Source organism: Aplidium turbinatum, chromosome 4, assembly GCF_918807975.1.
Source record: "Aplidium turbinatum chromosome 4, kaAplTurb1.1, whole genome shotgun sequence".
NCBI lineage: Eukaryota > Metazoa > Chordata > Ascidiacea > Aplousobranchia > Polyclinidae > Aplidium > Aplidium turbinatum.
The window spans coordinates 38,588,864-38,616,436 of NC_137475.1; the positions used below are offsets into that span (position 1 = coordinate 38,588,864).

Below are 27,573 nucleotides of genomic sequence, written 5' to 3' on the forward strand. Positions count from 1 at the left end.
ATGTCGATGAACCAAGCGGCAACAGCCGACAAGTCAAGGTCTACCATTCTCTTTCGTGTAGATCTATCTTCAAGTTGCTCAACAAATCCTTCCTTTCAAGTAATATCCATTTTTTCAAAGCAATCTTCGTTCTAATCTTCTCACAATCAATCTATTGAGGCCTATGCTTCCGAGACATTTTGAATTTGTTCAACACAAAGATACCGTACTTAATCTGTTCCTACAGGCTTGTTGGGATTATGCATTCTATGAGGCCGCTTGGGTATGCTTATCAAATTTCGTTGGAGAGCGAAAGTTTCCATCACGACTAAGCAAGTAGCCTACTTCGAAAGATTCCAGTCCTACGTTTTGAAGGTTGGACGTTTTTTTATTTGACTCAGAAGATTCTAGAAAGGCCACTAGAGTTCGATCAAATGACTTTGATCAGAAACTGCAAAAATACAGAAAGGTAAATCTCGTAATATTAGCAGAAACTGTGCATAACATTTGACTTCTCATAGGCTACGATTAACGTTCTAAAATGTTCTTCCTCCATCCAGAAACCTCCAACCCAAGCTATTTTTTTAAGAGTACTTTTTCATTGCTGATTATATTCATTGTGTTTGCTATCAATGGATAATAATGTACGAGTAGTTAATAATTTCTAGTCTTCTGCTAAAAAATTAGTATCATCGCCATCAGTGGAGTAGCGTGACCAATTTTTTTGGGTGTTCACTTTTTTCAGAAAACTTTTGCCTACTTGTACTGTGTTTGAAAAAGCCCTGAGTGCGGTTCAACCCAGTCCACTCCATTGTTTGTTTTATACTTGTTTTTAAATACAAGTAGACATTGCTTAAAATTTACTGAAAAAGTGAACACCAAAACAGTGATCGGCATACGAATTGAATTAACATACAGCTGGTGGTTGAAAATGCATGTTAAGGGTAGTCTATGGGAAGATATCCAGGACATGCTTTTTATTCAGCTAAGGGTTTTGTCAAAACATAACTTAGTTCTCTAGATGTGCTTCATGTGTTAACATTAACTAGCTAACGTCTTTTCGAACGTCAAGTGACTTTTACTCCTTTTTGTATTGTTTTATTTGATATAGGAAAACCAAACTATCGTTAACTGTCGTATAAACGGAGAAACAGTAAATTACACGCTTACACGACAGTAAACAGTAGTTTTCTTGTATCAAATATTACAGGTAATTTCCTTGGATATATATTCTTTTGGTTATAAAACTTACAAATTGAAATCGAAATGTCCTTTGAGTCATTATTCTTATCCGTTAGATGTCAGCCACAAGCTCTTTTATCGAAAAGAAAATTGTTTGAATTTCCGAGCTCTCGACAGACGGTTGTTGAAAGAGGAAGCAAGCACGCTGTCTTTTTACGTCATAGCGAGGTAAGACCCATGTCAAATCTCGATTTATGTGATAACATCAACAAACAGCTTCTGTTTGAACGCCACGATGTAGGCGATGCCTAATTGACAAGGGCCGAACTGGCAGAGAGTGGACTACCATAATACATCATGATACTGATCAAATCAAACGCTTCAGAAATATTGCTGTTCTTGAAGCTTAAATAATTATTTGCTGACTTACTGAGAACCTGTTCCCAAGTCATATCCTTGAGTTTTTTCTATTCATTAAGCCTATACGTCCAAATCGTGATAGTTTTTCATATCAGGCAACGGCAAGTGGAAAACGTACTGTGAATTGCTGCATTGTTTCAATTTCCGTACGTTTGAGAGTGCATCCCTTCACTTCGTGACGCATGGCACAGATTTCCGTAGCCGGCTAATTGTGGCTCAATATGAGTTGGAGTATATTAATGAACAAGCTCTTGTTCAGCTCACATTCGCCTTTCTTTGCCTTGGCTGAGCGGTTTTCATGTCACAGCGTTCAGAAGTATTTAGCATCGTAAGAATTAAGCAGTGTTGTTATGAAATTGAAATGTGTAGCGTGTGCGTGTTCTTTGTGAGTCCGACATGGTTTAACAGAAACAGAGAAGAGTAGATGTCAAGGTTCTCAACAGAAGATAATAAGAACATTTAGGAAAAGAGAAGAAACGTCGGTAGCCATTTCTTTCTGTGATGATCAGCAAGACTTCCAAGAAAACAACTCAGTGTGTGATGCCAAATGAAATGTTTACTGGAAGAAAGAAAGATTTTTCAAAAAATATATTTTCAAACCTAATTTGTTTGTGGTTCCACAACGCAACCTACGACTGTCGGGGGTGTGCGCTTGAACAACGCATTCCAAAGACTGCTGTCTATTCAGCGGCACTTAGTTGATGGAATAATTCACGGACATCACTCCAACAACAAGTGGAAACGTCACTCTGTCAAATCTTGGTGACCCGGCCTGCGTCAGTAGTTCAAAGTCCAAACAAGTATGCAAAACTGCCAGGAATAAGTTCTCAAAGAAGCTTTCTCGATCCAAGGATAATGGTTTACTTTAATAAATCAATATACACTAAAACTTTATATATTTTTTCTTATCTTACTTTCCTCACGATTTGTAGCCAGTTCAACTGTGGCATTCATGTCGGAGTTTTTTTGTCCTGCAGATGCTGGAAGTGTATTCTTAAATAGGAGCATGGCTTTAGTACACATTGCATTTGGTGGCTTCCACTGCGGAAGTGTCAATTGCCTAATATACACTTGTGTCGGTAACATGCTTTCTTCGGTATATACGAAGCGGAAGCAATATAATCTTGTTATGCTGACGATCACTTTGAAAACGTACTGCATACAATGCTTGCAGATGCCTTGCTTGGGTTATTAATAGTGATAGATAAAATTTAGTAAAAAAAACTTAAAACTTTATGCATATGATTTGATGCCAAGTCGAATAAACTACAAACTTCACGAAAGCTCAAGGTAATAAATGTGTTTTTCACCGGTATATCTATTTTCACGTGGATATTTGTGCAAATAATTTGCAGCAATGTAGTTATTTTGACAACACAGTTCACCAATGAGAAAACACTTTAAAAAACTGTCTTTAAAGACCACCAGCTTCAAGTGTGAAAGTACCATACGAAACCACCACCATTCATATCAACTTACAATTGACAGCTGAAAATTATGATGCCATAGAGAATACATAAATCACACTTTCAGCCATGTGGTTACTTCGCCTAAAACGCCTCGTGCTCTGCGGACACTCGACTGCCCGGCGCATTTCCTCAACGATGGTCTTCGAGCGTTGACACAGAGGTTGTATGAACAAAAAAAAAGAAATTCACAATCAAACTGAAACCAACATTTTTTTTTTTTTAAACTGTCAAATAGAATTATAAGCCTACTGCATACTGACAAAATAAACTGCAATGAAACCATATTTCTGTCCGTGAAACAATGCAATTCAGAGTTTTCCCTTATGTGTTTTTAGGACTTAATAGTTTTTCGAAGGTCATTTACAATTAGTATTTTAAATGTGATTTCTTCTGAATATTTTACATTTGGGTAGAGAGTGAAGTGAAGATATTTAACATAGTGAAGACCACTTTGTTGTCAGTTTTTGAATGCATTACTTTTATAGCTTTTTTTTTCAAAACAGCATTTCATCGGCGAATAGTAAAAACAACAGTATGTTTTAAATGTAAACGGTCGTCGTTGTAAAGCTTTCTCATAGCAAACGGATGACCAAGTGAAGTGGGCGGCGTTGTTCTTTGAAATGCATATTATTTTTACCATCAACAAACCGTAAATTGTTATTGGTTTATTTCTTCAACCTTTTTCAGAATAATCGTATCATTTCTCGAAGAATTTCCTGTCTGTCAACCGAAACGCTAGCACAACATTCAAAAAGAAACACAAGAAGTAAGATTTATGGCGATTTAATATATCTTTGTCCTGTATGTTCAGTTTGTTGTAATACCTTGCACCTAAAAGTTGTGTGCATGTGCAACAGTTGCACTGCAACGAATTCCTAAGCCCATTTTTACAACATGTATCAAAGTATCGAAGAAGAAAATTGCGGCGGAAGAAAGGGTAAGTTGAAATCTGCTTTGTAACAAACAGGTGGTTACACAACTTCACCATAGTCCGCTTACAATTTTAATTGATTGTGTGGCTTGCTTACCTGGTTATTGGCACTACCTGACACCAGTATTTTGTCTTGTTAATTGACAAATTCCTGCAGGATTATCTAGAACAGACGTCAGGTAATGTCGTGAAGTTATCAAAAATGAAAACCTGCACTAAGATGGGACTTACTGAGTTGTGTCTACAACTGTTCTCGTTAATAAACTTCCAGCAAAAGTAGAAAAAATAATAAACGTGAATCTGGAGTGGTACTTGCTAGTTTGAAACTTTTTTGAAAATTGAGTTACGGTAGGCTCCCATAAAATTGACTTGTGTTATGATCGAGGAGATGCTTGTTGTCTTGATGCTTTGGAGTATTTCGAAGTTTGCTAAGAATATTAAGAGCTCGAAAAAATAGGTCAATCATTTGTTTTTTTTTTTTTTTTGAGCTTAAACTTATGCTTATTGATTTATTTTGATCACATGTTAAATTCATGCCCTTGCATTGCGTTTAATAAATCTAATCAACTACTTTTGACAACTGTAAGGACTTTTTCCTTTGAAATCCAACGAAAAAATAAATAAAAAGGATGAATTGAAATTAAGTTATTCCCCTGTTCATATGTAACAGATGATATTGGCATACCCAAATTTATTTGTGTGTAAGCTATCAACCGTTTTGGGCATATAAACACCGTAGTTTATTTCAGTTTTATATGAAAGAATATTTGAATGCACTGTAGCTGTAAAAGAACGTTGGTAGCTGTTGTAATTATCAATAAGACTAGCTGCGAAGATATTTAACTTTCGACCCGGAAAGCACCTTCAGAAACTTATTGGTCGTTTCCCTCACTTGTAGAAGTTTTGAACTACTGTCGCAGCCTGGATTGCCAAAGCTGTCAGAAGATTTCCTTGTTCTTGCAGTTTTGTCACCAGCAAACGTTTCCATGTAGTAAATGCCACGATTCTAGCTGTAAATTTCAAATGATGAAGCAAATAATCAGAATTTTCCTGGGAAAGCGACTTTTACAACAAATCATAATTGTCAAACCTAACAGAACAGTCTTTGACGATGTTTCAGGAATGGTGTGAATTGGTGTTTTAAAACTTTACGCAAACTTTACGTAAAGACGAGACGGCAGGATTCCACCGAAAGTGAGCCATTAGAAGTTTTCGGGGAGAATCCAACCAAATAAACTGAGTTTGTTGGCCGCATTTTCGATAATCATGACTTAGATCATAAGCAAAGTCTCAATAGGTTTACAATTTCATTGCAAGAGGTAGTTTACGTTTTGCTCACTATCCTACATTCCTATCCCTGGTCGGGTTCTTATAGGTTGACAAGTTTCTGTTTGATATGACAATTTCACTTCAACTTTCTTTGCGTGCCATCGGATGTTTTATATTTTGTTGCCGTCTCAGCCGAATCAAAAATATTTGAGAGGCTTGAAACTAAAAGAGATGGCAAACTTAGAACTCTTGTCGATGAAGCTTCATTATCCCCTGGGATCAATACGAAAACTTTATATGACGTGAAGCAATGAACTTCTTATAAGGTTGGAACCTCGCAGTTAAAAAATCCTGACTTTATTTTTCACCAATGATTAATCAAAACAGATTGCCTGATGATTTTTTTCTATGTTATTAAAGGTCCTTTTGATGCAAACTTGGTGTTTGAATGTTACGTATTTTCCATACGGATAATCCATTTATTTGCATTATAATAACTTTAATAAATATCCAAGCAATTGTCACAAGACTGTACAACTTACCGTAGGCTACACGTTGCCTTTCAAACAAAGCGAAGGCGTAATACAGCAAATATGATCCAAGTAGCCTATAGATGCGAAGTATTACCCAAAGAACTTTTAGACAGCTTTAAAATCTTGGAATAGATCGAAACTGTGCAAACGGAAATTCGAATTAGGGAAACTTTTTGTTTCAGCTTCTTTTCGCATCTTGTTTCCTTTTCCATGTGATATATTTCCGAAGTACCAAGCCGGCGAAACTGCTCACATAGCTAACGGGCAATATGTTTTATTTTTTCTAAAAGGACTATGACTCAATTAACATCGTCTGTTCTGGGAAGGCAAAAAAAAAATAGAGGTTTTGCTGTATTATCAATGACATTATGATAACCTGGTTAAAGTTTATCGTCTATCATAAAGCGAAGTGGATTAACATAAATTCTCTCTTTTACTCACTAACTAAGAGCTTTTGAGCAAAAACAATAAGATTCAACTTGAACTTTATCTATTAGAGCCAAATAAAAAAAACTCTGTCAATCATAAGTAACACGTACGTTAGGCATGTCTCCTACAATTCTAAAACTTTTGCGTTCAGTTTAAAATAAGTTTACCCCTTTCTAAAATTGAAAAAATTAAACGGTTCAACTATTTAATTGGTGTTTTTTTAGTGTCCACTGCAGCCACTTCAAGAATTTTGAAGAAAGTGTTCGTATTCGATTCGATACATCGCATTAGATTCGTATAGTTTTCATTTCAAAGTTCTCTTTCGAATCTTGTCAAACAGGTGAAAAACACAGACTCTTTTATGCAAACCAGCATACAAGCACAAAATATCAACAATTGGATGCTGAGTTTCAACTATAAATTTGGTGACAAGCATTGCCCTATAGCAACGCTTCTTAACCGGTGCACCATGAAAAATTGAAAAGTTCTTCAAAAAAACCTGTGTTATTTTTAAAATTAGGGATAGAAAGTATGTTTGTTCTGAACTTAAGGCAATGAAATAGGTAGATCAGTTTATTAAATGGTGTGATGTTTGGTTGGTCAGAGCCTTTTTTTTCATCCAAAGTTTATGCTGTGTTTATTTATAATTTGAAATTAGGATAATAAAGCTCTATTTCTTATAAATCGTTTTGCTTTGTTTTTTGCTTATCGGTGGGAATGCAACTATGAGGTCTATCCCGTTGGCTTATGTAATAAAATTTTGCAAGCAATTCAAGAGAAATATCGGTATATTTAAGACACTTTCCGCTCGCCTTGCTCACCCGGTGCGCCGCCCTATTTTTCTAAGTCTAGAGGTACGCCCTGAAGTCAGGGCCGTTGAAATTATAATTTGAGCTCGGTACCAATGATATCCCTAAAGACACTTTTAAGTAAAACGCACTGTATCCAAAAAAATACGTTTTTCTGTAGTTTCTTCGTATTTTCGGCCCCCTTGAAAAGGTTTCAGGCCCCTAAAATTATCAAGGGCGCGGGTCTAAAAGTACCCCTGGATCTTCCCTGTCAACGCTACTGCCTGAGGTCTAAAGGTTAACACTGGCCTGTAGAGTTTGTAAAGTTTTGCAGAATGGCTCTCCTTGTTGTCATCCGGTATGAATAAACGTCGTCAGCTCTAGCTCGTGGCCGTTCGGGCATTGGTTTTATCTACAAGTTGTCGGATGGGGCTTTTGAGGCCCAGTCTGTGGTAAAAAAGACGTCGGCAAATGTCACATTGTCTAAACTAGAGGGTGAGAAACGTGGTTTATTTAACTTTTCTTTTCTAATGTTTCGTTTCTCCTAAACCTTTTATTTTTTTTTTAATTTATGAGCCTTTCTTAGTTTCTTTCATCCCGCTTGATTTGTCACTGGCAAGTTGGCTATCTTTTATTTGTTGGCTAATAAAAGTAGGTTATAAGTTAGCGCAAATGTGTGATACTATTGGGAGAAGATGTTTATAAGGCGGAAATATCGAACAGCTTTATTTAGAAATTCCTTAACATTTTTCTGATGCAATAATTAGTAACGATATTTCACCTTCCGTAACATTTGGTAAAGATAAGCAGCTTTATCAAGATTTAAAAAGTAAAGAGATGTGGTACACAAGAAATTCTAGTGCTATTGCTTGATTAAAAATAAGCTTTTTGACATTTAAGGTCATCTGTTTTGTAAATATATATTGCATAAGATTCCAAAGTTCTGTTTGATTAAAGATAAGTTTCTTGCGTTTTGCGGTCCTGTTCCGTAAATAGATATGACCATGGCCACCTAAAGATACGGCCTGATTTGTCACATTTTGCATCAATTTCCAGGTTTTTCTAACTTTGGGCGAACGTTTAAATAAATTTTTCTAAAAATTAGATTTTTACGCCTTCTTTATTCTTTTCCCCAGATGACACAATAGGTTTTAACATTCTCACATGTTGAAAAACAAAGACAATTTGATTTCGAAGATTTTAGTCAGACTGTTAATTTTCAATAACAGTCTGATTTTGCGTTTTTCAACTTACTTTTTCTCATTTGCTACTGCTTCCCCAAGGCAACAAAAAAGTTTTATGTCATTAGGAAACCGCAAAAAGTAAGAACATCTAAAAAAATGTCAGTCAAGCACCAGCAGTAGCTGTAATCAAAATCTGCAAAATGTGACAAATCAGGCCGCATCTCCAGGTGGCCATGATATGACCTAGCATTTTATTCATAAATTGATGCATTGTTGAGTTTTTCAATATACTGTATTATGAGGAACCTTCAATAAGTTCAAAGAGTTTGCTTAAATATCATAAAGTTCAGAATCAATGGTATAAAATTAAGTATCCCGACTAATGGTTGGTGGAATGTTGTAGCAAGTAAGGCGTTGGCTTTTCAATAATGCGAACCTGGTTCGATACCCAGCTTACGTTAGTTGTTGACAAACCTGCTTACCTATACCCAGTGTATAAGAAATTGGGTGAGCTTATTTTTTGAAAGAAAGGCGGCTGAGGGAAAGAAACTGGTCACTTTACTCTTCTCATTCCCCAAGGCTGAGTATCCGAGTGTAGGACCAATTATACCAAAAACAGTGTAGGAAGGTGGGAAAGAGATACACCTTCAACCGCAGAAGCATATACGAAAAGAAAATTGAAACCTTTGCAGATTGGCCCTTCCACCAAATGACAGTCACATCCTAATCCATTCATCTTCACATAAATCAACTTATTTCTATTTGAGTCAGCTAATTATATTCGCTAAGTATCGTTTTCGATCTACTGTAGAAGATCTTCTCCAACCAAACTTAACATAAATAATAATGATAGGCTAATTGCGCCTGTCAATGCGAACTAATCAATACGCTAAAGGTACATGAGCGTACAAAAGGAGAATTAATCCTTTTTTTTTAAATAAAAAGGTTTAATAAATAAATCATAACGCTTTACCATTTGAAGGCTCAGCCAAACATCCTTGACAATCAATGGGTTTATTTTTTGTTACGACTAACTGATGAAATTAATTTAGGCTGTCTTTTAAATGCTTTCATAAAATAAATGAAATGCCTGTTAAGTTTTTAATACACACTGACAAAACGTTAATTTAAAGGGTAGGCTAACTAATATGTTTTTAAGTATGTTGTAAAATTTTGTAATTTCTTGCTAAGCAACTCTAAGAGAAGTTCAAATTATCGAGACAAACATGGAAAAAATCATTGAAAAAAATCATTTTCGAAAAATCATTTTCGCCAAAATTATTTATAATAATTGACCTTATAAGTTGACCCAGCCATATAATCCATTTAAAAATGTAAGCAAAGCTTTAATAAAAGCCCGAAAGCTGTATTTTCTTTTCAAAAACATTTTTGCAACGCAACCAGGTAAAATTAAACGTCTGCAATGGTTTGGCCTATGGGCAAGTTCATTTTTAAGCTACCCAACCTTCTGCGAGAAAAGGATCAAAAACTTTGCAATATCAGAAAGACCGTTAACCAGATTAGGAATTTTCGTTGTTTTAAATCAATCCAACGTAAATTTAAATGCTTGGAACATTCAAAAGATAAATTTCAAATCCGTTTTGGTGTCTCTGAGAACGAGTGTCGACAGCTTTATAAATGACCGTAATCGTTGTGTTTTTGGACATAGGCCTACAAGAAAGGTCCTTATTACTAAAATAACAAGGTTATTTCAGTTCATGTTGATATTTTATAACAGGCGTTGAATTGACCTATGCTCTGATAGCCAATGCTCTTTAATATTTGTCATTTATAAGGCGTTTATTTTGAATATAAAATTTCTCTTGACCTTTGCTGAATAAAACAGTCGCCGCTTCGCCCGTTTATTTGGGATGTAACTTTACTATCTAAGTCGAAACGTAACGCAAAGGAGTTTTCCTGACAAATTCACATACAAGATAAATCGTGTATTAAATCTAATTTGGTTACTCGAAGACGGAATTTTAGCTTTGCATAATGCATATTGTGATCATTCTATTGCCAAATTATTAGATTCAACGGCTTTCAATACAAAATCGCTTTGCCTGAGGCGTTCATACTAAGGCCCCTTTTACTGTATTTGCAACACAATCTAATGTGGTAAAGCCGACTTCGTAATCAAAAACAGTTTTATTCTAGAGTCATACATTTAGTTGTTCCACTTAAATTTTTGCGACCTTTTAATTTGTGCACGTTATAAATTTCATGTACAAATGCCTAATGATCAACCAGACTCAAATAATTTAAATAAGTTATTTCGTACATTAGTGGCATCTATATGCAAATTAGCGTACCGGTATATATCGGATTAATTCAACCATTAGTTCTGAATTTCCAGGCTCAAATACAAAATGTGAACATTGTGATAATCTTTTCTATATTTCACAAAACAACATATAGAGATAAAAAAACGACATACGTTTATAAAAAATATCTTCAGGGATGAAAAAAAGTAGCTTGAGCCATTAGCAAAAATATGGGGTAATTTAATTAGAAAAACATTTTACCCTTAGGCCTATAGCGTTCTGGGAAATTTAGTACTATTGTTAAACAAAGCCAGAGAATTTTCTTCATTTGGTTTGTGTGGGATCACGACCGCAATGCACGTTTGCAATGTGGCAGGAGATGTGTTTGTGTGTGTTAAACTGAAAAAGTCAGCTAGCACCAGACCTCACGTTTTACCGGATCAGCAACGTACTTCTTTTGAAAATGGTTTTAATATGACGTTGATTTCTCGCTTTGTTACGTTTAGAAGATCACGGCTTCTTAAAGATAAGTTATGTTAGCACTGAATTTACCACCTTACATAAAATTGCGAATTTTTTGCTTTGTTTGTTGGAGAAATAAGGATAAAGTGTTTCAACCCGCATCAAGTTATATTTACGGGTAAGTGAAATTTTATCATCAGATTAGTAAATGGTTCTTCATAAAGTTTCGTTTGTTTAAGTTAAGGTGGCTCATAAATGCATACATTTTGTGTTGTCATGAAGAACCCGTTCAAAAATCGAACTTCTTCCCTCTGTCTGCAATATCAGGCATTTATCAGAAAATTGCAGATGAAGATTTATTGTGTCACGGAATCTTAGCGTAGTAATGTGATAGACAGTGTTACAAATTGGATACAGTATATAGTCGAATCCCATAAATAACCTTGCGTACTTTAGATCTGGGCAACTCAATTTTGCGTTAAGCGTTGCGAGTGTAGCCTGTAGAAAGTTTGAGTTGATGAGGTTTAAAAAAATGTCAAAACTTTACTTTCTTTATGATATAGTTGCTGTATCTGCTTTTCTTTTGAAATAAGTACCATAGTGAATACCATTACATACAAAAGTACTCAATGCGTAAATATATAACGTCAATTAAGTCAAGATGAATGTGTAACCGGGGTGATTGTGACCTGACAAAGGATTATATCTGAAGGTTTTAACACTTTCAAACAGCAGTTTGGAAGTTCCGCGTAAAATATTTCAAAATCAGGTTTCGCCAAAGTGTCACGAACAACGTTATCCTGTCATTGAAAAGATTAAAAGGAGGAGTAGATTGAGCTGCGAGGTTATCTTCTTCTTCGGGTACCATGCAATCCATGCCTGTTCCATGCAGGCTTAGCCGTTCATGCACATTCCTTTCCATTTATTCCGGTATTTGACTGTATTAGAAGTTGTTCTGTTAGGAGTTACGTCACTGAGTTCCGTGAAGAAAAACAAACTCTTTTCACGTGATGATGATACAGCGGTTTGCGGTGAATGTTAGTCTTGTTTCAATAAAAGGTTAGTTTTGTTTTGTTTTGTTTTGGTCAGCAATGGGTCAACACAATCGCTGTATTTTTAATTCGAGTGAAAAACATAAGTTTCAGGTAAAAATTTGAACAAATTGAGAAAAGTCATCAAGTTGGCGAGATATCAGCACGTTTGTGCTGAACGCGAGCTGAGTGCAATGTCTCGATGCAGTTGCTATGTTTGCAGCAAACCTGAACAGTAAACTGATAAGCGATAATTTCGTTCGTCTTGCAAACTTGTGGATGACTTCTTTTAATAACCCGTATTAATCTCAAATTTGATGGCTGCATAAATTATATGCTCTTTATCTGACCGTCAACTTCATGAATGTAATAAAAATGATTGAGCCTGTTTATGTTTCAAACACAGGCTTTTAATTCAATGTTGTGGCGCGGAGAGTAGGTCAACGGAGTTTACAGATTTGATATCACAATCAATTTAATCAAAAGATCATTTCGGCCATGACTTTTTGGCCTTGGTGTACTTGCAAGACTTAGCCATCTGACAGATGAGATTACTTTTTCATTGATGCGACCTTATCAAGGGTTATTCTTACGCAAAAGCAATGTTATGCTACGGTTCAGGAACTTGTTTTAAAATGCTGGCAGAAGTAACGTAGCCCAATACGAACTCACACTGAACCCAATTGCAGAGAAATGTGGAAATTTAACGTGAATTAAATAGTTACAATAGTCGAAATACAATAATCGAAGCAAGATAAGCTGGTCTCATGAATTGGGTCTTCTGTACTTCTGCATGTTTGTCAATCCATGTAGGCTACTGTACTTTTATTCTACGTCTAAGTATGCTGGGCGGTGCATCATGGGTAGTTTTCTTACCTTGAAGATGTAGATTGATGTATAGTTGGAAACGTTCGTGTTGCTATCAGTGATTCCAATTTTTTTTAAATAATTATTTGATTTTAATCACGTGTCCCTTTACTTTTTAGATCAGCTGGTCCACGAAAAATTCCAAATAGCATTATTAAAGAACCAATGGCTTTTGGTAACAGCTGATCACTGTAGATGTGTTAGTTGCTGAAGCACACTTTGCTTCCAGTAATTCTGTCTTGGAAGAAAAACAATACACAAGCGCTATGTAGGGTAATTAACTTGAGCCCAGCTGGGCCCCGAGTAGGAACCATCCAGTTGGCAATTGCGTTGAACAACATGCAAAGTTTTTGTGGCGTAATAGGTAACGTCTGTTGCAAGACGTTTTTCAAACTTCATAGCCCACGTGCGCCTTCTGTTGATATCACAAGTAGACCAGTAGAATGCAGAACTCTAAGCTGGTTGGGCAACACACGAGACAAGTGCTTTTTTCAAGAAAAATCGCTTTCAATTATTTATATTTTGATACACTGGATTCTCTCTCTCAGACCAATCAATTCGCGCAATAGAATAGCGCTTTCTCTTCCTCGAACTAAGAAATAGTAACAATATATTTGCACGATTCAGATCACAATCCCAGCATAGCATGTACAAAAACAATAATTACTAAACAGTAGGTATAAGTGTAATGCTAAGTTCAATCAAAGAAAAACCAGAAGAACTAGAAGAGTTGAATAACCGGCGTATTGCAGAAGACAAAGACCGACTGCGTATGTTATTAGATGTACATTGTACATATTGCACATTAATTTTTATTTTTCATTATTTTTCTGTAGTTTGATGCAATTATGTTATTATATGACTTACCTTAGGCTATTTCTAGTTTTGGGAATTTTTATATGTTTATTTTATACTACTTTTAAAAATGAGGTTTTACTTTTGCATGTTTTCCAAAAATTCGTAAAGACAGAAAAACATTTAAAATTATCTGTCACTCTTACCATGTTACTGCAATCAGAAGAAGCGTTGCCAAGCGTTGCACATTTGCATTTTTTTTCTAACCTCAAAATGTTTTGTCGTGGTATGTGCATTGTGTAGTGCTGTTTAGACTTGAGTTATAATTCAAAACAATGTTGCTTATACTAATTCTTGTCAGATTTGTCTAAAACAGAAATCTAGATATAAAGTTAAGAACTCAAAATTACTTTTAAACATGTTAGCAAAAATATTTTAAATGAAAGATATTATTGGCTTTAGTGGGATACTTAAAAACTTTGGACTTGTTTTGTTGTATGGTGCATATTAATGAAAGTGATGGCTCGTGTGATGAATTACGTAATTTCAGTCTCTTGTTATCGCTTTAACCTCACAGTGACCCGCAGGTGTCAAGTGCGGTAGCTTGTATTGAATAAGCCACGATTATGAAATGGATGCCGCAGATAGATTTCAACGCTTTTGAGATAATTGAGCGTCTGATGATATTACGACTTCATTGCGTTTTCAAACTTTGCAATGTGGGAATATTTTTTCAATTGCTTCCGAAAAAGATTGACAAGTAAAAAATAGAAAATGAGCAGCTGCTCCTGTTGCATATCAAGACTGAAATGGCGACATTGGCTGAAATAAATTCATAACGCATTTCAACGAGAGATACTGCGCTATATAAAACACATTGGTATATTTGTATGCAATTACATCCAATATAGTTATTTTTCTCGAAACCCTTGACAGCCTGTTTCACGCTAAAAGGAGGATCATCAGAAGGTCCTTATGTATTATAATTAAATGTATGCAATTATTAAGCTTGGTCAAAGAAATAACTACAATAGTGTGACTTGACTTGTCACTACCTAAAAACGTGAGGCCTGATGTTGGTGTTGCGTTGAACAAGGAAATTAAACCAAAGCAACTTCTTTTTTTTTATCAAAACAGTAGATTGAAAAAAGTTGTTGATAAACTTACAAAGACAATTTACAATCTGATCATGAAAGGGTTTCTTATTTCTAGGTCATAAATTAGTAGAGTAATTTTAATTTAGACTCAAGAGTTCTCTTTTCGAAAAAACATTATAACGTAAATATGTAAACTTTGTTGCAGCGCGTGTATTTCTATTGCTTGAAACTTTTCTTGTTAACGTTTTATAGCTCAAAAAATCATGTGACTTTTTGCGAAGAGTAAAACCGCATTGTCCGCTCATGCAGTGACACCATTTTGGAATCCGGTTTAGTCATAGTCGTCTTTACGACAGAAAACGATTTCCAAAGCCAAACTATGAAATAATGCGGAAAGTCACTATGTTCTTAATAATGATCATTTATTGAAAACAATGCCAACCGCTACTACTTGTTTTGTTCCGTATTGCAACAAACGTTTAATAAAAACCCAATTTAATTTCTTTTTAACGCGTAATATTACGAAATATAGTGATGAGTCATAGTCAGTGTCTATTAATACAAATTATACCCTAAAATTGTCATGCTTGATCAAGTATTGTTTCAACGAAGCGAAACTGTTTTATCTATAACTCTTAAATTCTTCTTATTATCGAAGCAACTGCTTCAAACTTTATGCCAAATAATCTCTTGTCCATTTATGGCTATCCCTTGAAAACAGTGAATTTATTAATCAGTTATAGATGCAATTCCAATTTTCTTTTGGCTTGGACTGGTCATGTACGTCATAAACAATATTTTCCGGATATTGGTTTTGGTGGAAAAACTTTTAGGAGACTAATGCAAAATGTATAGATATGATTGATACCGCTTTAGTTCGTAAAACAACGTGAGCTTTAAGAGAATATTATTAACACAATCCATTGGGCCTGTGACAAATCAGTTAAAGCATTTCCTTATTTTTTTATACTTTTTTCCGCAACGTCTCACGTCCGTCTTTTTCTTTTAGAAACTGCGCCAATTCTAAGCCACGATTCCTTCAACATTTTCAATAAGCTACATTCTAATTATTAAAACGTTTTCAAATACAGTTATATATTTTAAATGCCCAAACATGGTAAGGTTACGCTGGGGGTTAATATTAAAAGTGAACATGTGCATATAAATTTTAGCGCGTTAATTTAATATTAAATTAAATACTTAATAACAAAAGTATTGTCTGGGTTTTGTATTGACAAGGTAGACTGACTACTCATGTCATAGAACTACAAAAAAAAAACATTGTCTTAGCTTGTCATGGAATGGACCGCGTTTACTGCTAGAAACTGACATACACCGTCTACAACTCTAGTCTAAGCAAAATGCTTTTAGTTAAACGTGCGAGCTACTTAATTCACAAATCATTTTTGTGAAAACGTTGTTAAACTAATTTTTGATAACAAATTATTGTCTAAAGAGCTAGATTATTGGAACACTTGGTCAGTCTAAAAAGGATAGTATCCGCAACTGCAATAAGTGTACTTATGATTTATGTAGTGAACGTAGCCGTACAAAATAGTAAATGCCATGGCTAATATGCAATTTCGGCACTGACGATTGAAGCCGGTTAGTTTGTAATACGTTAGCTGTATCATAAATTCTATATATCTGCATTTCGGTTATACTTTTTTTTATGCAAAGTGCCTTCTGTTTTGTTGAATTGTAGCTTACGTTGTTCTGCTATATATGTAAAAAGCCGTTTCTAAAATGGCAAATAATTTCATAATCGACGGAACTGAGTGTACAATATTCAACGAGACTGAAAGAGTGTCTAAAACAAACTGACGGCACGTTTATGCATCCGTTTCCTTGTATAGCAGTTTCTTTTGTCAAGAAACTGAAAACGAAAGATGACAAACGTTTATATCTTAATGAAAATCTATAATTAGGCTTTGCTTCAATTGAAATTGCCGTTTTAATATCAACAGATTTAGAACAGCAGTTTTTAAGTTTGACATTAAAATATATAAAAAATACAAGCGTTTCATTCTATTTAAACGTTTTTCCAGTGTGTGTTGGTGTGCCTTAAAAGTTTCTAACTCAACTTGAAGTTAAATTGCTTACTTATTTTAGATATCTGTCTTGCCAGGCCAGGTGGTCTACCTGTTTTTAAACCGACATGCAATTGTAGGCCTAATGATGTGCGCGAAATGCCGAGGCCTAAAGCATGTGTGAGGTTGTTTATTTGACAAAGAAAAAAATGCTTCTTAAGCAGCTCTTACACCCAGTGAAGACGCTATGTACTATAAAGCTGTGCCTGTTTTGTAGTCTACAAGCAGACGTTTCACACACCACCCAAATGTACATTCTCAGATCAGAACACGGAGAAAAATTACCAAACCACTACGTATTCATCTGAGGCTGGCAATATGTGGTTCAGCCAAAGCGATTTAAGAAGAAGAAACCCATAATTTCGTTCTAAAATCATTTTTTCTTTTCTCTATTAGGAAAGAAGTCACCTCGCCCTCATAGCTGCAAAACTTGTGGAAAAAGATTTGTACTGTTGGAGAAGCTCAGTCGTCATCAAATGCTCCACTCGGCCCAACGCCCGTTTCCTTGCACGTACTGCACGAAGAGCTTCCGTCTCTCGCAGCATCTTAAAGAGCATATCCGTACCCATACAGGTGAGTTACGTAAATTAGCAGCCTACGCATTCCAGGGGTGGGAAAAGTTGTCAGTAAAGAGGGCACATTAAGACAATGATGTTGAAAATCGTACACACAGTAATGTAATTGCCTACACGTTTTGCGAGTGTGAAGTATCCAAATTAAGTTTTAATAAACGTCTATGCAATTATTGTTTATAAAATAATATTCAGAAGAAATTTCATCTGACATTGAATGTAAAATTCAAGCAAAGAAATTTCCTGATATCGGGTTTTATGAAAACTCTTGAGCCAAGGGTCAATCTCACCTATCGGAAGGCCGGTAATCAATGTTATGCAGCCTACAGGAGTTAAAATAAAATGCTGACGGTGAACTTTATGAGAACATAATGTGCTTGTCGGAGAAAAGCCGACATTAAATTGCTTACTTTCGTTGTATTAAGTTTATGAAAATATTTTTCAAACCTCTTCAAACCAGGGTCATACGTAGAAACAAAAGCAAGATCATATAAACAATAATATTTACTATGCTTGCAAAAACTGAAGTTCTTTTTCCAAGAAATTCAAATCTGGCAGATTTGGATAATCTTATCAGCATTTTGTGACACAAAAGTACAGCAGGCTTGTTTTCTTTATTTAAACTTGACCCGGTCAAGCATGCTGGTCAAGTGTTTTGATTAAGTGTCCACAGTGGACAAACAAGCAACAGACCTACATGAAACATCATCTGTTGTACGTCAAAGGGAGAGAAACCTTTCTCTTAGTGTTGATGCTGATATAGATAAATACATAATCCAGATCTCAACCGGATAAAACCTCCATGCAAATTTCTTAATCATGATACGATGGCCTGCATCTATAATTAGACCTTCTGTAGTCCAGAATTTATATGACTTGCGATAACCTCACCCGACCAACACAGTCTAACTACTCAGTAAATGTTCACGTCAATAAATCAGCTGAAAAGTCGTCATTTAATTTTCTTTTAATTTGGGAATTCTTCACCGTCATTCCTGAAAACAACTCTTCCAGAAACCAAGGCTGTTTTTAATGAATCTTTGGATTTAGTTAAACAATAGATAGAAATTTCAATAAAAAATGCTACTGCAGCAGTTTTTGCGCTACTGTTTTGTTGTATGACATTTCATGTAAAGTACTGTGCACTGCAGATGTCAAATTTTACAAAAACATTCTTTATTTTTACGGAAAATTGTTTTGTACGAAAATATGCAATTGAAATGAAAAACACTGACGCAAAAGCAATAACAAAAATAACAAATAGAAAATGTTCATATTAGGAATTCTGCGGAATATGTAGTGGGGGGTCCTTGAGGGTTTGTCGTTTCTCAGGGAACTTGATTTATTGTTTCATTTTGAATTTAGATCACCACGCCGCAGTCACACTCCAAGTAGGCCAGCCAGTCAAACCAGAGGTCGATGCAATCAATAGCCAAAAAAGAAGCATTGATAGTTGTTGCATCACTTGTTCATTGTTATGTTCCTAGAGCGTTATTGCTTTAATCTAACTTTTTGTTAGTAGGGGTTTCGTGACAAACGCGAAAGTAAATCAGGGGTTCCGCGATGATAAAAAAGTTGAAGAGCGCTGTATTAGAAGCTTATTTTAACTGTCACTTTATAAAGTACTTCTTGAAACCTGTAGGTTTTCCAAGCTCATCTCTGTCTACACAACTTCGTTTTTGATTTTACATTTTCCTGTTATTTGGAAAGAAAGGCTGTGAATATTTACATCGGCCACTTTTAGTATTTTATTTTATTTGAGGCCAGTTGGGACAAAGCAGACCGAATTACATGCTGCACAGACTTTGGGTTCCAAACATAGGCCATCCTTTTCGGTTCCCATAGCTCACCATCTACTGCGTATAGTGAGACCTTTTATTTTCAATTCTGTTGTGAAAAGATGAACCAACTTGTAGACCATCAATCAAACTTAGAAGACACAATAGAGGGAGATAAAGCAATATCGCATGTATTCTGCAACAGTGTTGTCGTCAAATAAGTTATGTTCTTGGCCAAAGGCAATACTGACGGTATATAGAGATACGTATGGAACTTGCAAGTTTTGCTGTTCCTAGAACAAAGCAAACTTTTGCTTTGTCAGGCAAAAGCTATTTTCTCGTGTTTTTTCCTTAAGCTTTCATGTAAACATCACTTGCGTTTAGTCTTTAATGGGTGTGTGCTGGATACAGAAAAGAAAGTTCTAAAGTATTCATTATCGCTATATATTTACATTAAGCAGCTGTTTAAAATTTAAATGTAAAATCACACCACAGGCAAAAACAGCAACAACTTTTACTTAGTTTATTGGAGTGTATTTCTTATGAAATATAAACGTTTGCATAGCTGCAAAAGATAAACTGTTTATAGGTTTAGCGAGTACATATATATTTTACCGAGTTGCAGTTTTAGAAATTAAACCTTTCAATCCTTGATCGTGTAATTCCACAATTGTCCATGCGCTTCTTGAAAGCACACTGAACTAAATTGTGCAAACGCAAATCGTCTGATGCAACTTAATCCTTATGTTTACGTCAAATATATTGTACGTGTGAATTTTAAATTACATCTCAGCATATTGTCATAACTTTCTGATGCTGCAATAAAATCAACATAGAACTGATATAAGAAATTATAAACAATTTATGATATTTTGCAAGAATTAGTGACACTTCTTGTGAACAATGTAAATCAAAACATGCTCATGAGATAATTTACACAATGCTGCAGAAATGATTATCCAATGTTGGCTTGCTACGCCGATGTATTTAATTCTAAATGTTGTTTTTTAATTGGAATTTTTCATGGTTTATCAGCATTTTGGCAAAGTGAGTCAGCATTTCAGTTCATTTCTTTGTGTTTATCGCAAAGATACTGCCTGACTGCCAAGCTTCATAATTTCTAAACGATTTATCAAAATGGCGCCTCAAATGACAATTTGCAATTTTAGAGCAAAACGTTCTTATTTTTCAAGATCTTTGTACATTTGGTTAAACAGTTGAATAGCATAAAGATTGAAAAAGCGATCTTGTTTAACAAAATTCAGCTTTGTGACTGCTGAAAGGAGCGATTCTGGGAAAGTAATGTAAGATGATCCTTGCACGTTTGATCAAGTTCAGCGGTTAACTGGCATTTGTCCAAGTTTAAAATCAACATTCACCGTTCAAAGTCTTAATTGGTTTATAGATGTAATGCCGATATCCCACTCACTGTCAGCAAATTCTGTTGCAATACGGTGGTCTCTATCTTATAAAGAATTAACATTGTTCAAACTATCAAATAAACGTGTTTCTATCCCACTCAAGATCAGAGATCTGATTTAAAATGATGCAATTTTTTTTCAGGTGAAAAACCGTACAAATGTAATATTTGTGGTCACGCATTCTGCCAAATATCAAACCTAAAATCTCATCAGAAGACACATACCAGAGAAAAGGAATATCGATGCGATATTTGCCAAAAGCAATTCCGACGGTCTTTCACGTTGAAACAACATCGCCAAATTCATTCAAACACAAGCAATCGTCAAACAGAATCAAAAAAATTGCCATTGCTCAAGGAACAAACTCAGGTAAACACAACAGCTGGAAATGTGAACTGACAATGTTATAAAAACGCATTTTAAAGTTTGCTATGTTGCATTTTAAACGCTTTACTAATGTAAAACAATGCAACTGCAATGCTAGATGTACGATCTGTGGTTTGGCGATTCGCTTATCCGGTGGGTTGCGTAAATTGTAAACGTTGTCTTTCCCATGAGATATTGATACATTTTGTTGCACGATGTTTAAGTAAACTTCCTTACATTACTTTTATGTTTACGAAAAAAAATTAAAAGTTTTCATTAAATTAATGGCTACCAAGAACAGTTAATTGCCAGCTTTTTAGCGTTGATTTGAAAATAAAACCATAAATTAACCGCTGAAAAAACGGAGCATTGTATATCTGTAGCTTATACAACTTTTAACTTAATTTACAAAAGCGTTAGAGTGAAAATCCAGCAGAAATCTCATTCCTGGATTTCCAAATGCTGTTGTTCTAATTTTAATATTTGTATCGTATATTGGCATCTATTTTTTCTCAAATGATTTCTCCGAAAAAGAGGAAGTTGTAACAACAATGTAGAATTTATAATTATTTCAGCTGAATCACGTACAGATTTAAATGAAACTTAAATGCAACTTATTGACTGTCTATAGTTGGCTCGAGTGGAAAAGTTTCGGGTTTTTGCATTCTTGTCAACGTGGACCCTTGGCAAATAATTGGCTTAGAAATGTTAAAGCATCTTAAGGCATCAGAAAAAAGTGACTAAACCAAAAAAAAAATCATAAATCTGGCTAAGACGCCATGAAAGCTAAGCAAGCTTTCAGCCCAGCACTAAAGAGCGAAAACTAAGGGATTTTTGCAAACGGATGTTCTTCAGTCTGTTTTTATTCGTGACCCATATTTCACAGGCAGCTCAAGCCGGAAGCCTAATCTCAGCAGAAGACGTGGCGAAAGCAACAAGAAGGGCGGAAAAAGACCCGAAAGCGTGAGTCACATTGCAATGAGCTCGAATTGCCAATCTGCAAATCACGCTTTGTGCCGCCGTGGAGTCGACTTCGTTAGGCCCACACGAAAAGACAGAAAAAATTCTTCTGTATATCCGTAACATGGTCTGCAGTCGGTTACACAATATTGCCAAGCGTTGTGTGTGCGTTCTGATAATTATCTTGCGAAGACCTTTGAGCTTGCGTTTACAAAAATATGTTGGTGTGTTAATTTGATAAAGTATGCGATTTATCATGGCACTCCTACGCGAAATAGTTTCGTGAACTCCGCTTTTCAAAATTTGCGTTTGCACCGTTTTGAACGCGTAGCAACAGTTGCAAACGTTGAATCATCAGTGGCTGTTTGGAAAGTCTATCCTGAGATGCCAAAGTCCTATAGACACTGAGACACTGTCTGGTTACACAACTTCACAAAACAAATAACGATTTCTATTGCATTTAATGCTATTTCTATTATTACACTGTGGCACGTCTTCAATAAATGTTACGCAAACAAGTTAGACGCGTACAGTTACCACGTTTCAATAGTCTACATCAATACTATCGTTGCCAACTCTATATTATATCATTCAACTATCATGCTCTGTTTTCCACCATATTCACGTCACCACTTCAAATGCCATCAACTCCATTTTGATACAACACGAAGAGAGCACAGCTCACACAACGTTATAGATGCATAATTATGTGTATCAGCAAGAGTAACCTACTGAAATTGAGGAGTACATTGTGACAGATTTCGTGTGGTTTGCCTATCCGAGGGAAGATTACGATTTTGATAGTGATTTGGCTCAACCTGACGTTTGATTTGATTTAAATAGCATTCTAAATAGCCCTTAAATTCCTCAAATTATCCCTTTTGTTGGGCGTGGAAGGCACGCAAAGAGTCACTGTGATGGACATTAATTCATAGCAGTAGCGCCGACATTATATGACAAAGCACAACGTGGAAAAGCATAATAATTAAATCTGTGATCGCAGTTGGAGACTTCTGTTGACATTATATCGGCAATGCATTCGTCAATGCACGGTAAGCACGCCTGATGAATCGTTCAAATCTTGGATATCTCAATGAACGAAAGTAGTCGTTTGTACATCGTTACAACGTCGTTAGACACTGAAACTATGTCAAATTTTCAGTTTTTAATGGCTGGGATGTTTATACTAATATTTGAAACACGGTGGTTGGCAGAGTCTTGCAAAGTTAACGGTTGTTAACTAACTATTTTCTTGCTTTTTCTGGACTGACTAGCATAAGCTAGTCTTGGGCATTGTATCTCGTAAAACTGCTTTAACTTTATTCCTATTTTCACGTTGTTTTGATGTTGCGACAACGTCAAATGTCGTACGATTCCTTCAGCATTAAAAAAAAGCATTTGAAAAATATTTTGCAAGCAATTACATTTCGCTGAGCAAAGCAAAAATGACGCAACTTCACTTTTGTTGACGTAGCCCAGCAATTACTGTCACACTGAAGTTCAAAATAAATTCAAAGTCGAGCAGAATAAAAAAAATCGTCAACAAATCGGTCATCAAAACATATTTCGCAAGCTTTCGTAGAGTTGCTTGTGTTTTCGACTGGACACCGGTCTAGTAAGAGTCATTTTCAATCGTTCAGCGTCAAGTGTTGTTGGCTTTACGTCAGAAATATAGAATGCTGTCTATTCACCTATGGGCAGTTTAAAAGACGAAAAACAAGCACACGCAATCAGAGTGCTATTTTGACTAAGAAAAAGCTATATTTTGGGTAGTCAAAAGGACGTGCTGTGCCTGTTTTTCGCGGACAATTAAACAATTATTATAAACTTCAATTAAACGACAATTAAAATTACGCAATTTTCCAGCAATGTCTTAGCACGTTGTTTGCCACATTTAATTACAGAACTGAGTCTTTGGTGCGTAGATTTTATAGTCTTGGACGTTGATTTTACTTTAAAGTTTGTTGAACTTTGTTAAAATTTTTGCTTGTTTTTCAGCTTTTGACTTTGCTAATAATCGTCACGTGCATTAGTAACAAAGTGTTGGGTTCAATTCTATGACAATATTTGTTTGTTTAGAAAATCAGAAAAATCTGAGGAAAGCCACCAACAAGCAACGACTCCCCAATCAAGCTACTCTCACAAACAATTCTCCCATCCCACTTCCAGTAGTGCTACCATTTTCAATTTTGAAAATTCGTTGCTGAAACGACAGCAGGAAATAAACTTAACACCACCACCACTCTTGCCACTGTGGACTGCGGCCTACGGCAACGAAAAAAGCCGATTGCCTTCCGGTCACGTGACTCCATACCTTGACGCCCTGACGTACGACGCCTTTGCCAAATATTCGAAATCGATGGGATCTTCTGAATTCCAATCTCAAATGCAAAATCTTTTTCAATCACCACCAAAAGCATCATCTCAAAACTATAGCCCTCTAGCTCCTGGAGCCACTTCACTCTCAACGCTGCACGCATCTTCCCTTGCGGAAAAAGCGAAATCTCATTCCAAAAGCACCGGTGAAGTGCAGCAACCAAGTCACTTGCACAGCCGCTATCCTTTGTACAAGTCGTTCAGCGAACACCTTCATTCTGCAAGATCGTTTGACAAGAGTGAATTTGGCAGGTTTACTTTTTCAAAAACCATTGATCAGCAGAAAAATATTTACAAACCGGAGGAAAAGACAAAGAATTCTGAACCTACAACACCAACTACTCAAGTCCCAGATAATGCTTCTTTTTCTGAAAGCAATCTCGCTAGCTACAAGTTAAATACTAACAAAGCTGCTTCGCCAAGTCAAGGTAAGCGGATTTGCATTGTTTTTTAAAGTTGTTGATAAGACAATACTCCAATGTCTCATTTAGAATGCGTCAATGCATAAAGGTAAATGGTATTATTTTTCGTCGTATTAAGATTTTACTAGCAGTTGATAATGCCTGCTCACACGAAAGCATTGCTGATTACTCTCGCTCTCTCTTGACACCTACCGGAATAGTTTTCACAAAAAAACAAACTTGTCACAACATAACTTCAGTTACAGCGTTCGTGCATTGGTCAAATCATATCTCGATTAAAGTAGAAGCTTTTACTCGGATTGACTGTTTAATGCTATAATAGGAGTAGGCCTAGCCACTAAAACAATTTTTTTTTTTCACAGATTACAAATGGAAAAGACAGCTGTGTGAAGTTTGGCGCAAACCCATGTCGCCCGAAAAAGCTAGTCAACGACCAAACAGTGTTGATGTGGCTCACGTGTCTTGTAATATAAATAATGCCTACATGTCAAAGCTGAAACCAAGCGTGCCATCAACCCCCTCTAGCAAGTCGCCAACTAGGACAGCATTGTTCGCCCGTAAAGAAAGTCACTACTCGAGTTCCTATGAAGATGATGTTTTTTCTCCCAATTCCCTGGCCTCTTCGTCGTCATCTCATTCTTCACGTGAACCCTTAAGCGGTTCGGACAAAGTTTTACCTCAGCCATTATCAGGAAAACGCGCTGTGCCAGAATTCCATGAAGCTTTTCAATATCCCAACAGCATGCAATCAAAACGGATCAGGAGGCAAGCAGAGGCTAAACATAGAGATTCAGTAGATTTGGAAAAGCCAACAGGTGCTTCAATTTCACCACGCAATATATTGAACAACGAAATGTTGTCATCTTTACGCAGCAGCACTGAGGTTCCTTTGAAATTATCATCCCCAGAATCCACGTCAAAGGAAGAATATCCTTTACCCATCGTAAAGCCCAAACACAACAATATGTTTTCCTTTGAAAATCCTTTCTTGAACGAAAAGAAGAAAACAGAGGACTTACCTGTTATCCCCACAGACCTTTCAACAGATTACAGCAAACTTTCGCTTGTTGCTAACCGTGTACCCAATGTTGATTTCTCGTTTGCTTCGCAGGCAGATTTGAAATCGTTGTCTGGACAATTTTCGTTTGTACCCTTAGTCTCGTGGAAACCGGTCGTAACCGGTTGGCGCAATATTTTTGATGGAAATGTGTATCCTGTCCATCCACAAATGGAAGGCTTCACTACCGCAGCTTTGCAGCAGCAAACTTATTGATGTAAAGGATAGTGTGTGCAGAAGTGTGCTAATTGACCTAGCTTATTGTTACTTTTTTAATGCTTAGCCTCGAACGCAGACAACTCATTGGAGTGTCTTTCTCAAGCATCAATAATATAAATACCATTTTGTTATTAAACCGACTTACAATGTGCTCAAACGTTTTTTATGTTGTTCAAGCTACTTGTCTTGCAAAACTTGTATTGAAAAAGCTTATTTAAATTTTTATTTAGGCCTTTATTCGCCCTTAGTGACAGATCGAGCCGCAATTCTGGTCATGGTGGTCGCCACCTGTTTTCAGCAACAACTAAAAAATCATGAATAAGATTTATCCATGTCTTGTCAGACTGTAAAATCTGCAGACGTGATAAGTCTGCAGACGTTGAATCAATGTAAAAATGACGGATTTTGCTTGCGTAAAGCTAATGCTTTATATTGCACTGAACGGTTTGCTTTGTCTCCCACTTTATGAATTAACAAAATGTATTTTGTAGAAAGACTAACCAAGTTCATCTATACTGCAACTAATTAACCTATTTTTGTTAAAGCATGTTTACCTCCAATAGAACGTCATCCAAAGAGCAAATTTATTCGAGTATTGTTGTTTTGAGGCCGCCTATTCGCTTGACATCAGCTCTAATCATTTTGCAAGTTGATTTTAATGCAGTTCCTTGTGCCTTTGTTTGATCGTGAACCGAAAATTGGTTTGAGCAGCGTAACGAAATGGCCAGTTAGGCTGTTTCAGTAAAAGAAGAAATGGCCTGTTATTGAGTTACCTACAATTTTGGTATTGTTTAAACATATCTACTTAACCTAGCGTTATTAGAATGCGTAACAGCAACGTTACACGTGGAGGTTGTTTAATGTTTATTGTAGCCTATTTATCCTAGCAAGTTTGAAGTGATAGCCCAGAAGCATGATCAGGTCACAATCTTGTAAAATACACAATTTTTGACACCAAAGAAATCATTTTGTATTCTTCGAAGCTGTTGTTGAATTAAATTCATATTTACAAGGTATTTTGGTTCCCAACGATCTAAAGCTTTGGTAGAGAGTTCTCTTTGTTGAACCATGGACAGACAAAACAAAGTAACTTCTGTTATATTTCTTTGTGTAATAGGTTTGGTTAAACAATATGTCAAACCCGTTAAAGTTACTTTGTTGTCTGTTTTCCAATCTAACCTACCGTACAAAATGAGATTTTCCATTCAGAAATCAAAAGTGCAATATTGTGTAATTTCATTTACATTATAAAAAATAGTTTATACCGTTTTCGTCTCAATGAGTTGGACCTTTTGTACATTTTTCTTGTCTAATTTCACACGAATTAGATCACATTGGCTTTTCAGCATTTTTGATTGTGCACAAAATAGCGATGCAGTTTAAGTATAAATAAAAAAACGTTGAATACTCTTGGTTGGTGGCTTCCAAGTCTTTATGTAAACTCTACACCCAGAAGAATTTAACTGTCCTATAAAAGACATTGGTAGAGCAGACGCAAGTCCAGAGTTTTCCGTTTCTCAATCGTCTCGACAAAGTATGAAAAATCCCATTGGCTGCATAGCCGATTGGTGAGAGCGCTGGAACGGAAATCGAAAGGCTGCCGGTTAGACAC

The 27,573-nt window shown here is 35.9% G+C and overlaps 1 protein-coding gene across 1 annotated transcript; it reads left to right on the top strand.

The window, feature by feature from the left end:
* LOC145769142 (uncharacterized) lies at window positions 1-27,351 on the top strand. Its single transcript, XM_082580734.1, has 9 exons — window positions 1-99; window positions 381-448; window positions 1,278-1,389; window positions 3,738-3,816; window positions 17,187-17,363; window positions 20,704-20,930; window positions 21,814-21,890; window positions 23,967-24,691; window positions 25,048-27,351. Exons 1-9 carry the CDS (start codon window positions 1-3, stop codon window positions 25,956-25,958), a joined length of 2,475 nt encoding a protein of 824 aa, XP_082436860.1. The 3' UTR covers window positions 25,959-27,351.
* The last annotated feature ends 222 nt before the right edge of the window (window positions 27,352-27,573 follow it).

Coding starts and splice junctions, on each gene's coding strand:
- LOC145769142 (XM_082580734.1), top strand. CDS start 1: ATGTCGATGAACCAAGCGGCAACAGCCGACAAGTCAAGGTCTACCATT. Junction 449..1,277: donor AACTGCAAAAATACAGAAAG/GTAAATCTCGTA, acceptor CTTATCCGTTAG/ATGTCAGCCACAAGCTCTTT. Junction 24,692..25,047: donor AGCTGCTTCGCCAAGTCAAG/GTAAGCGGATTT, acceptor TTTTTTTCACAG/ATTACAAATGGAAAAGACAG.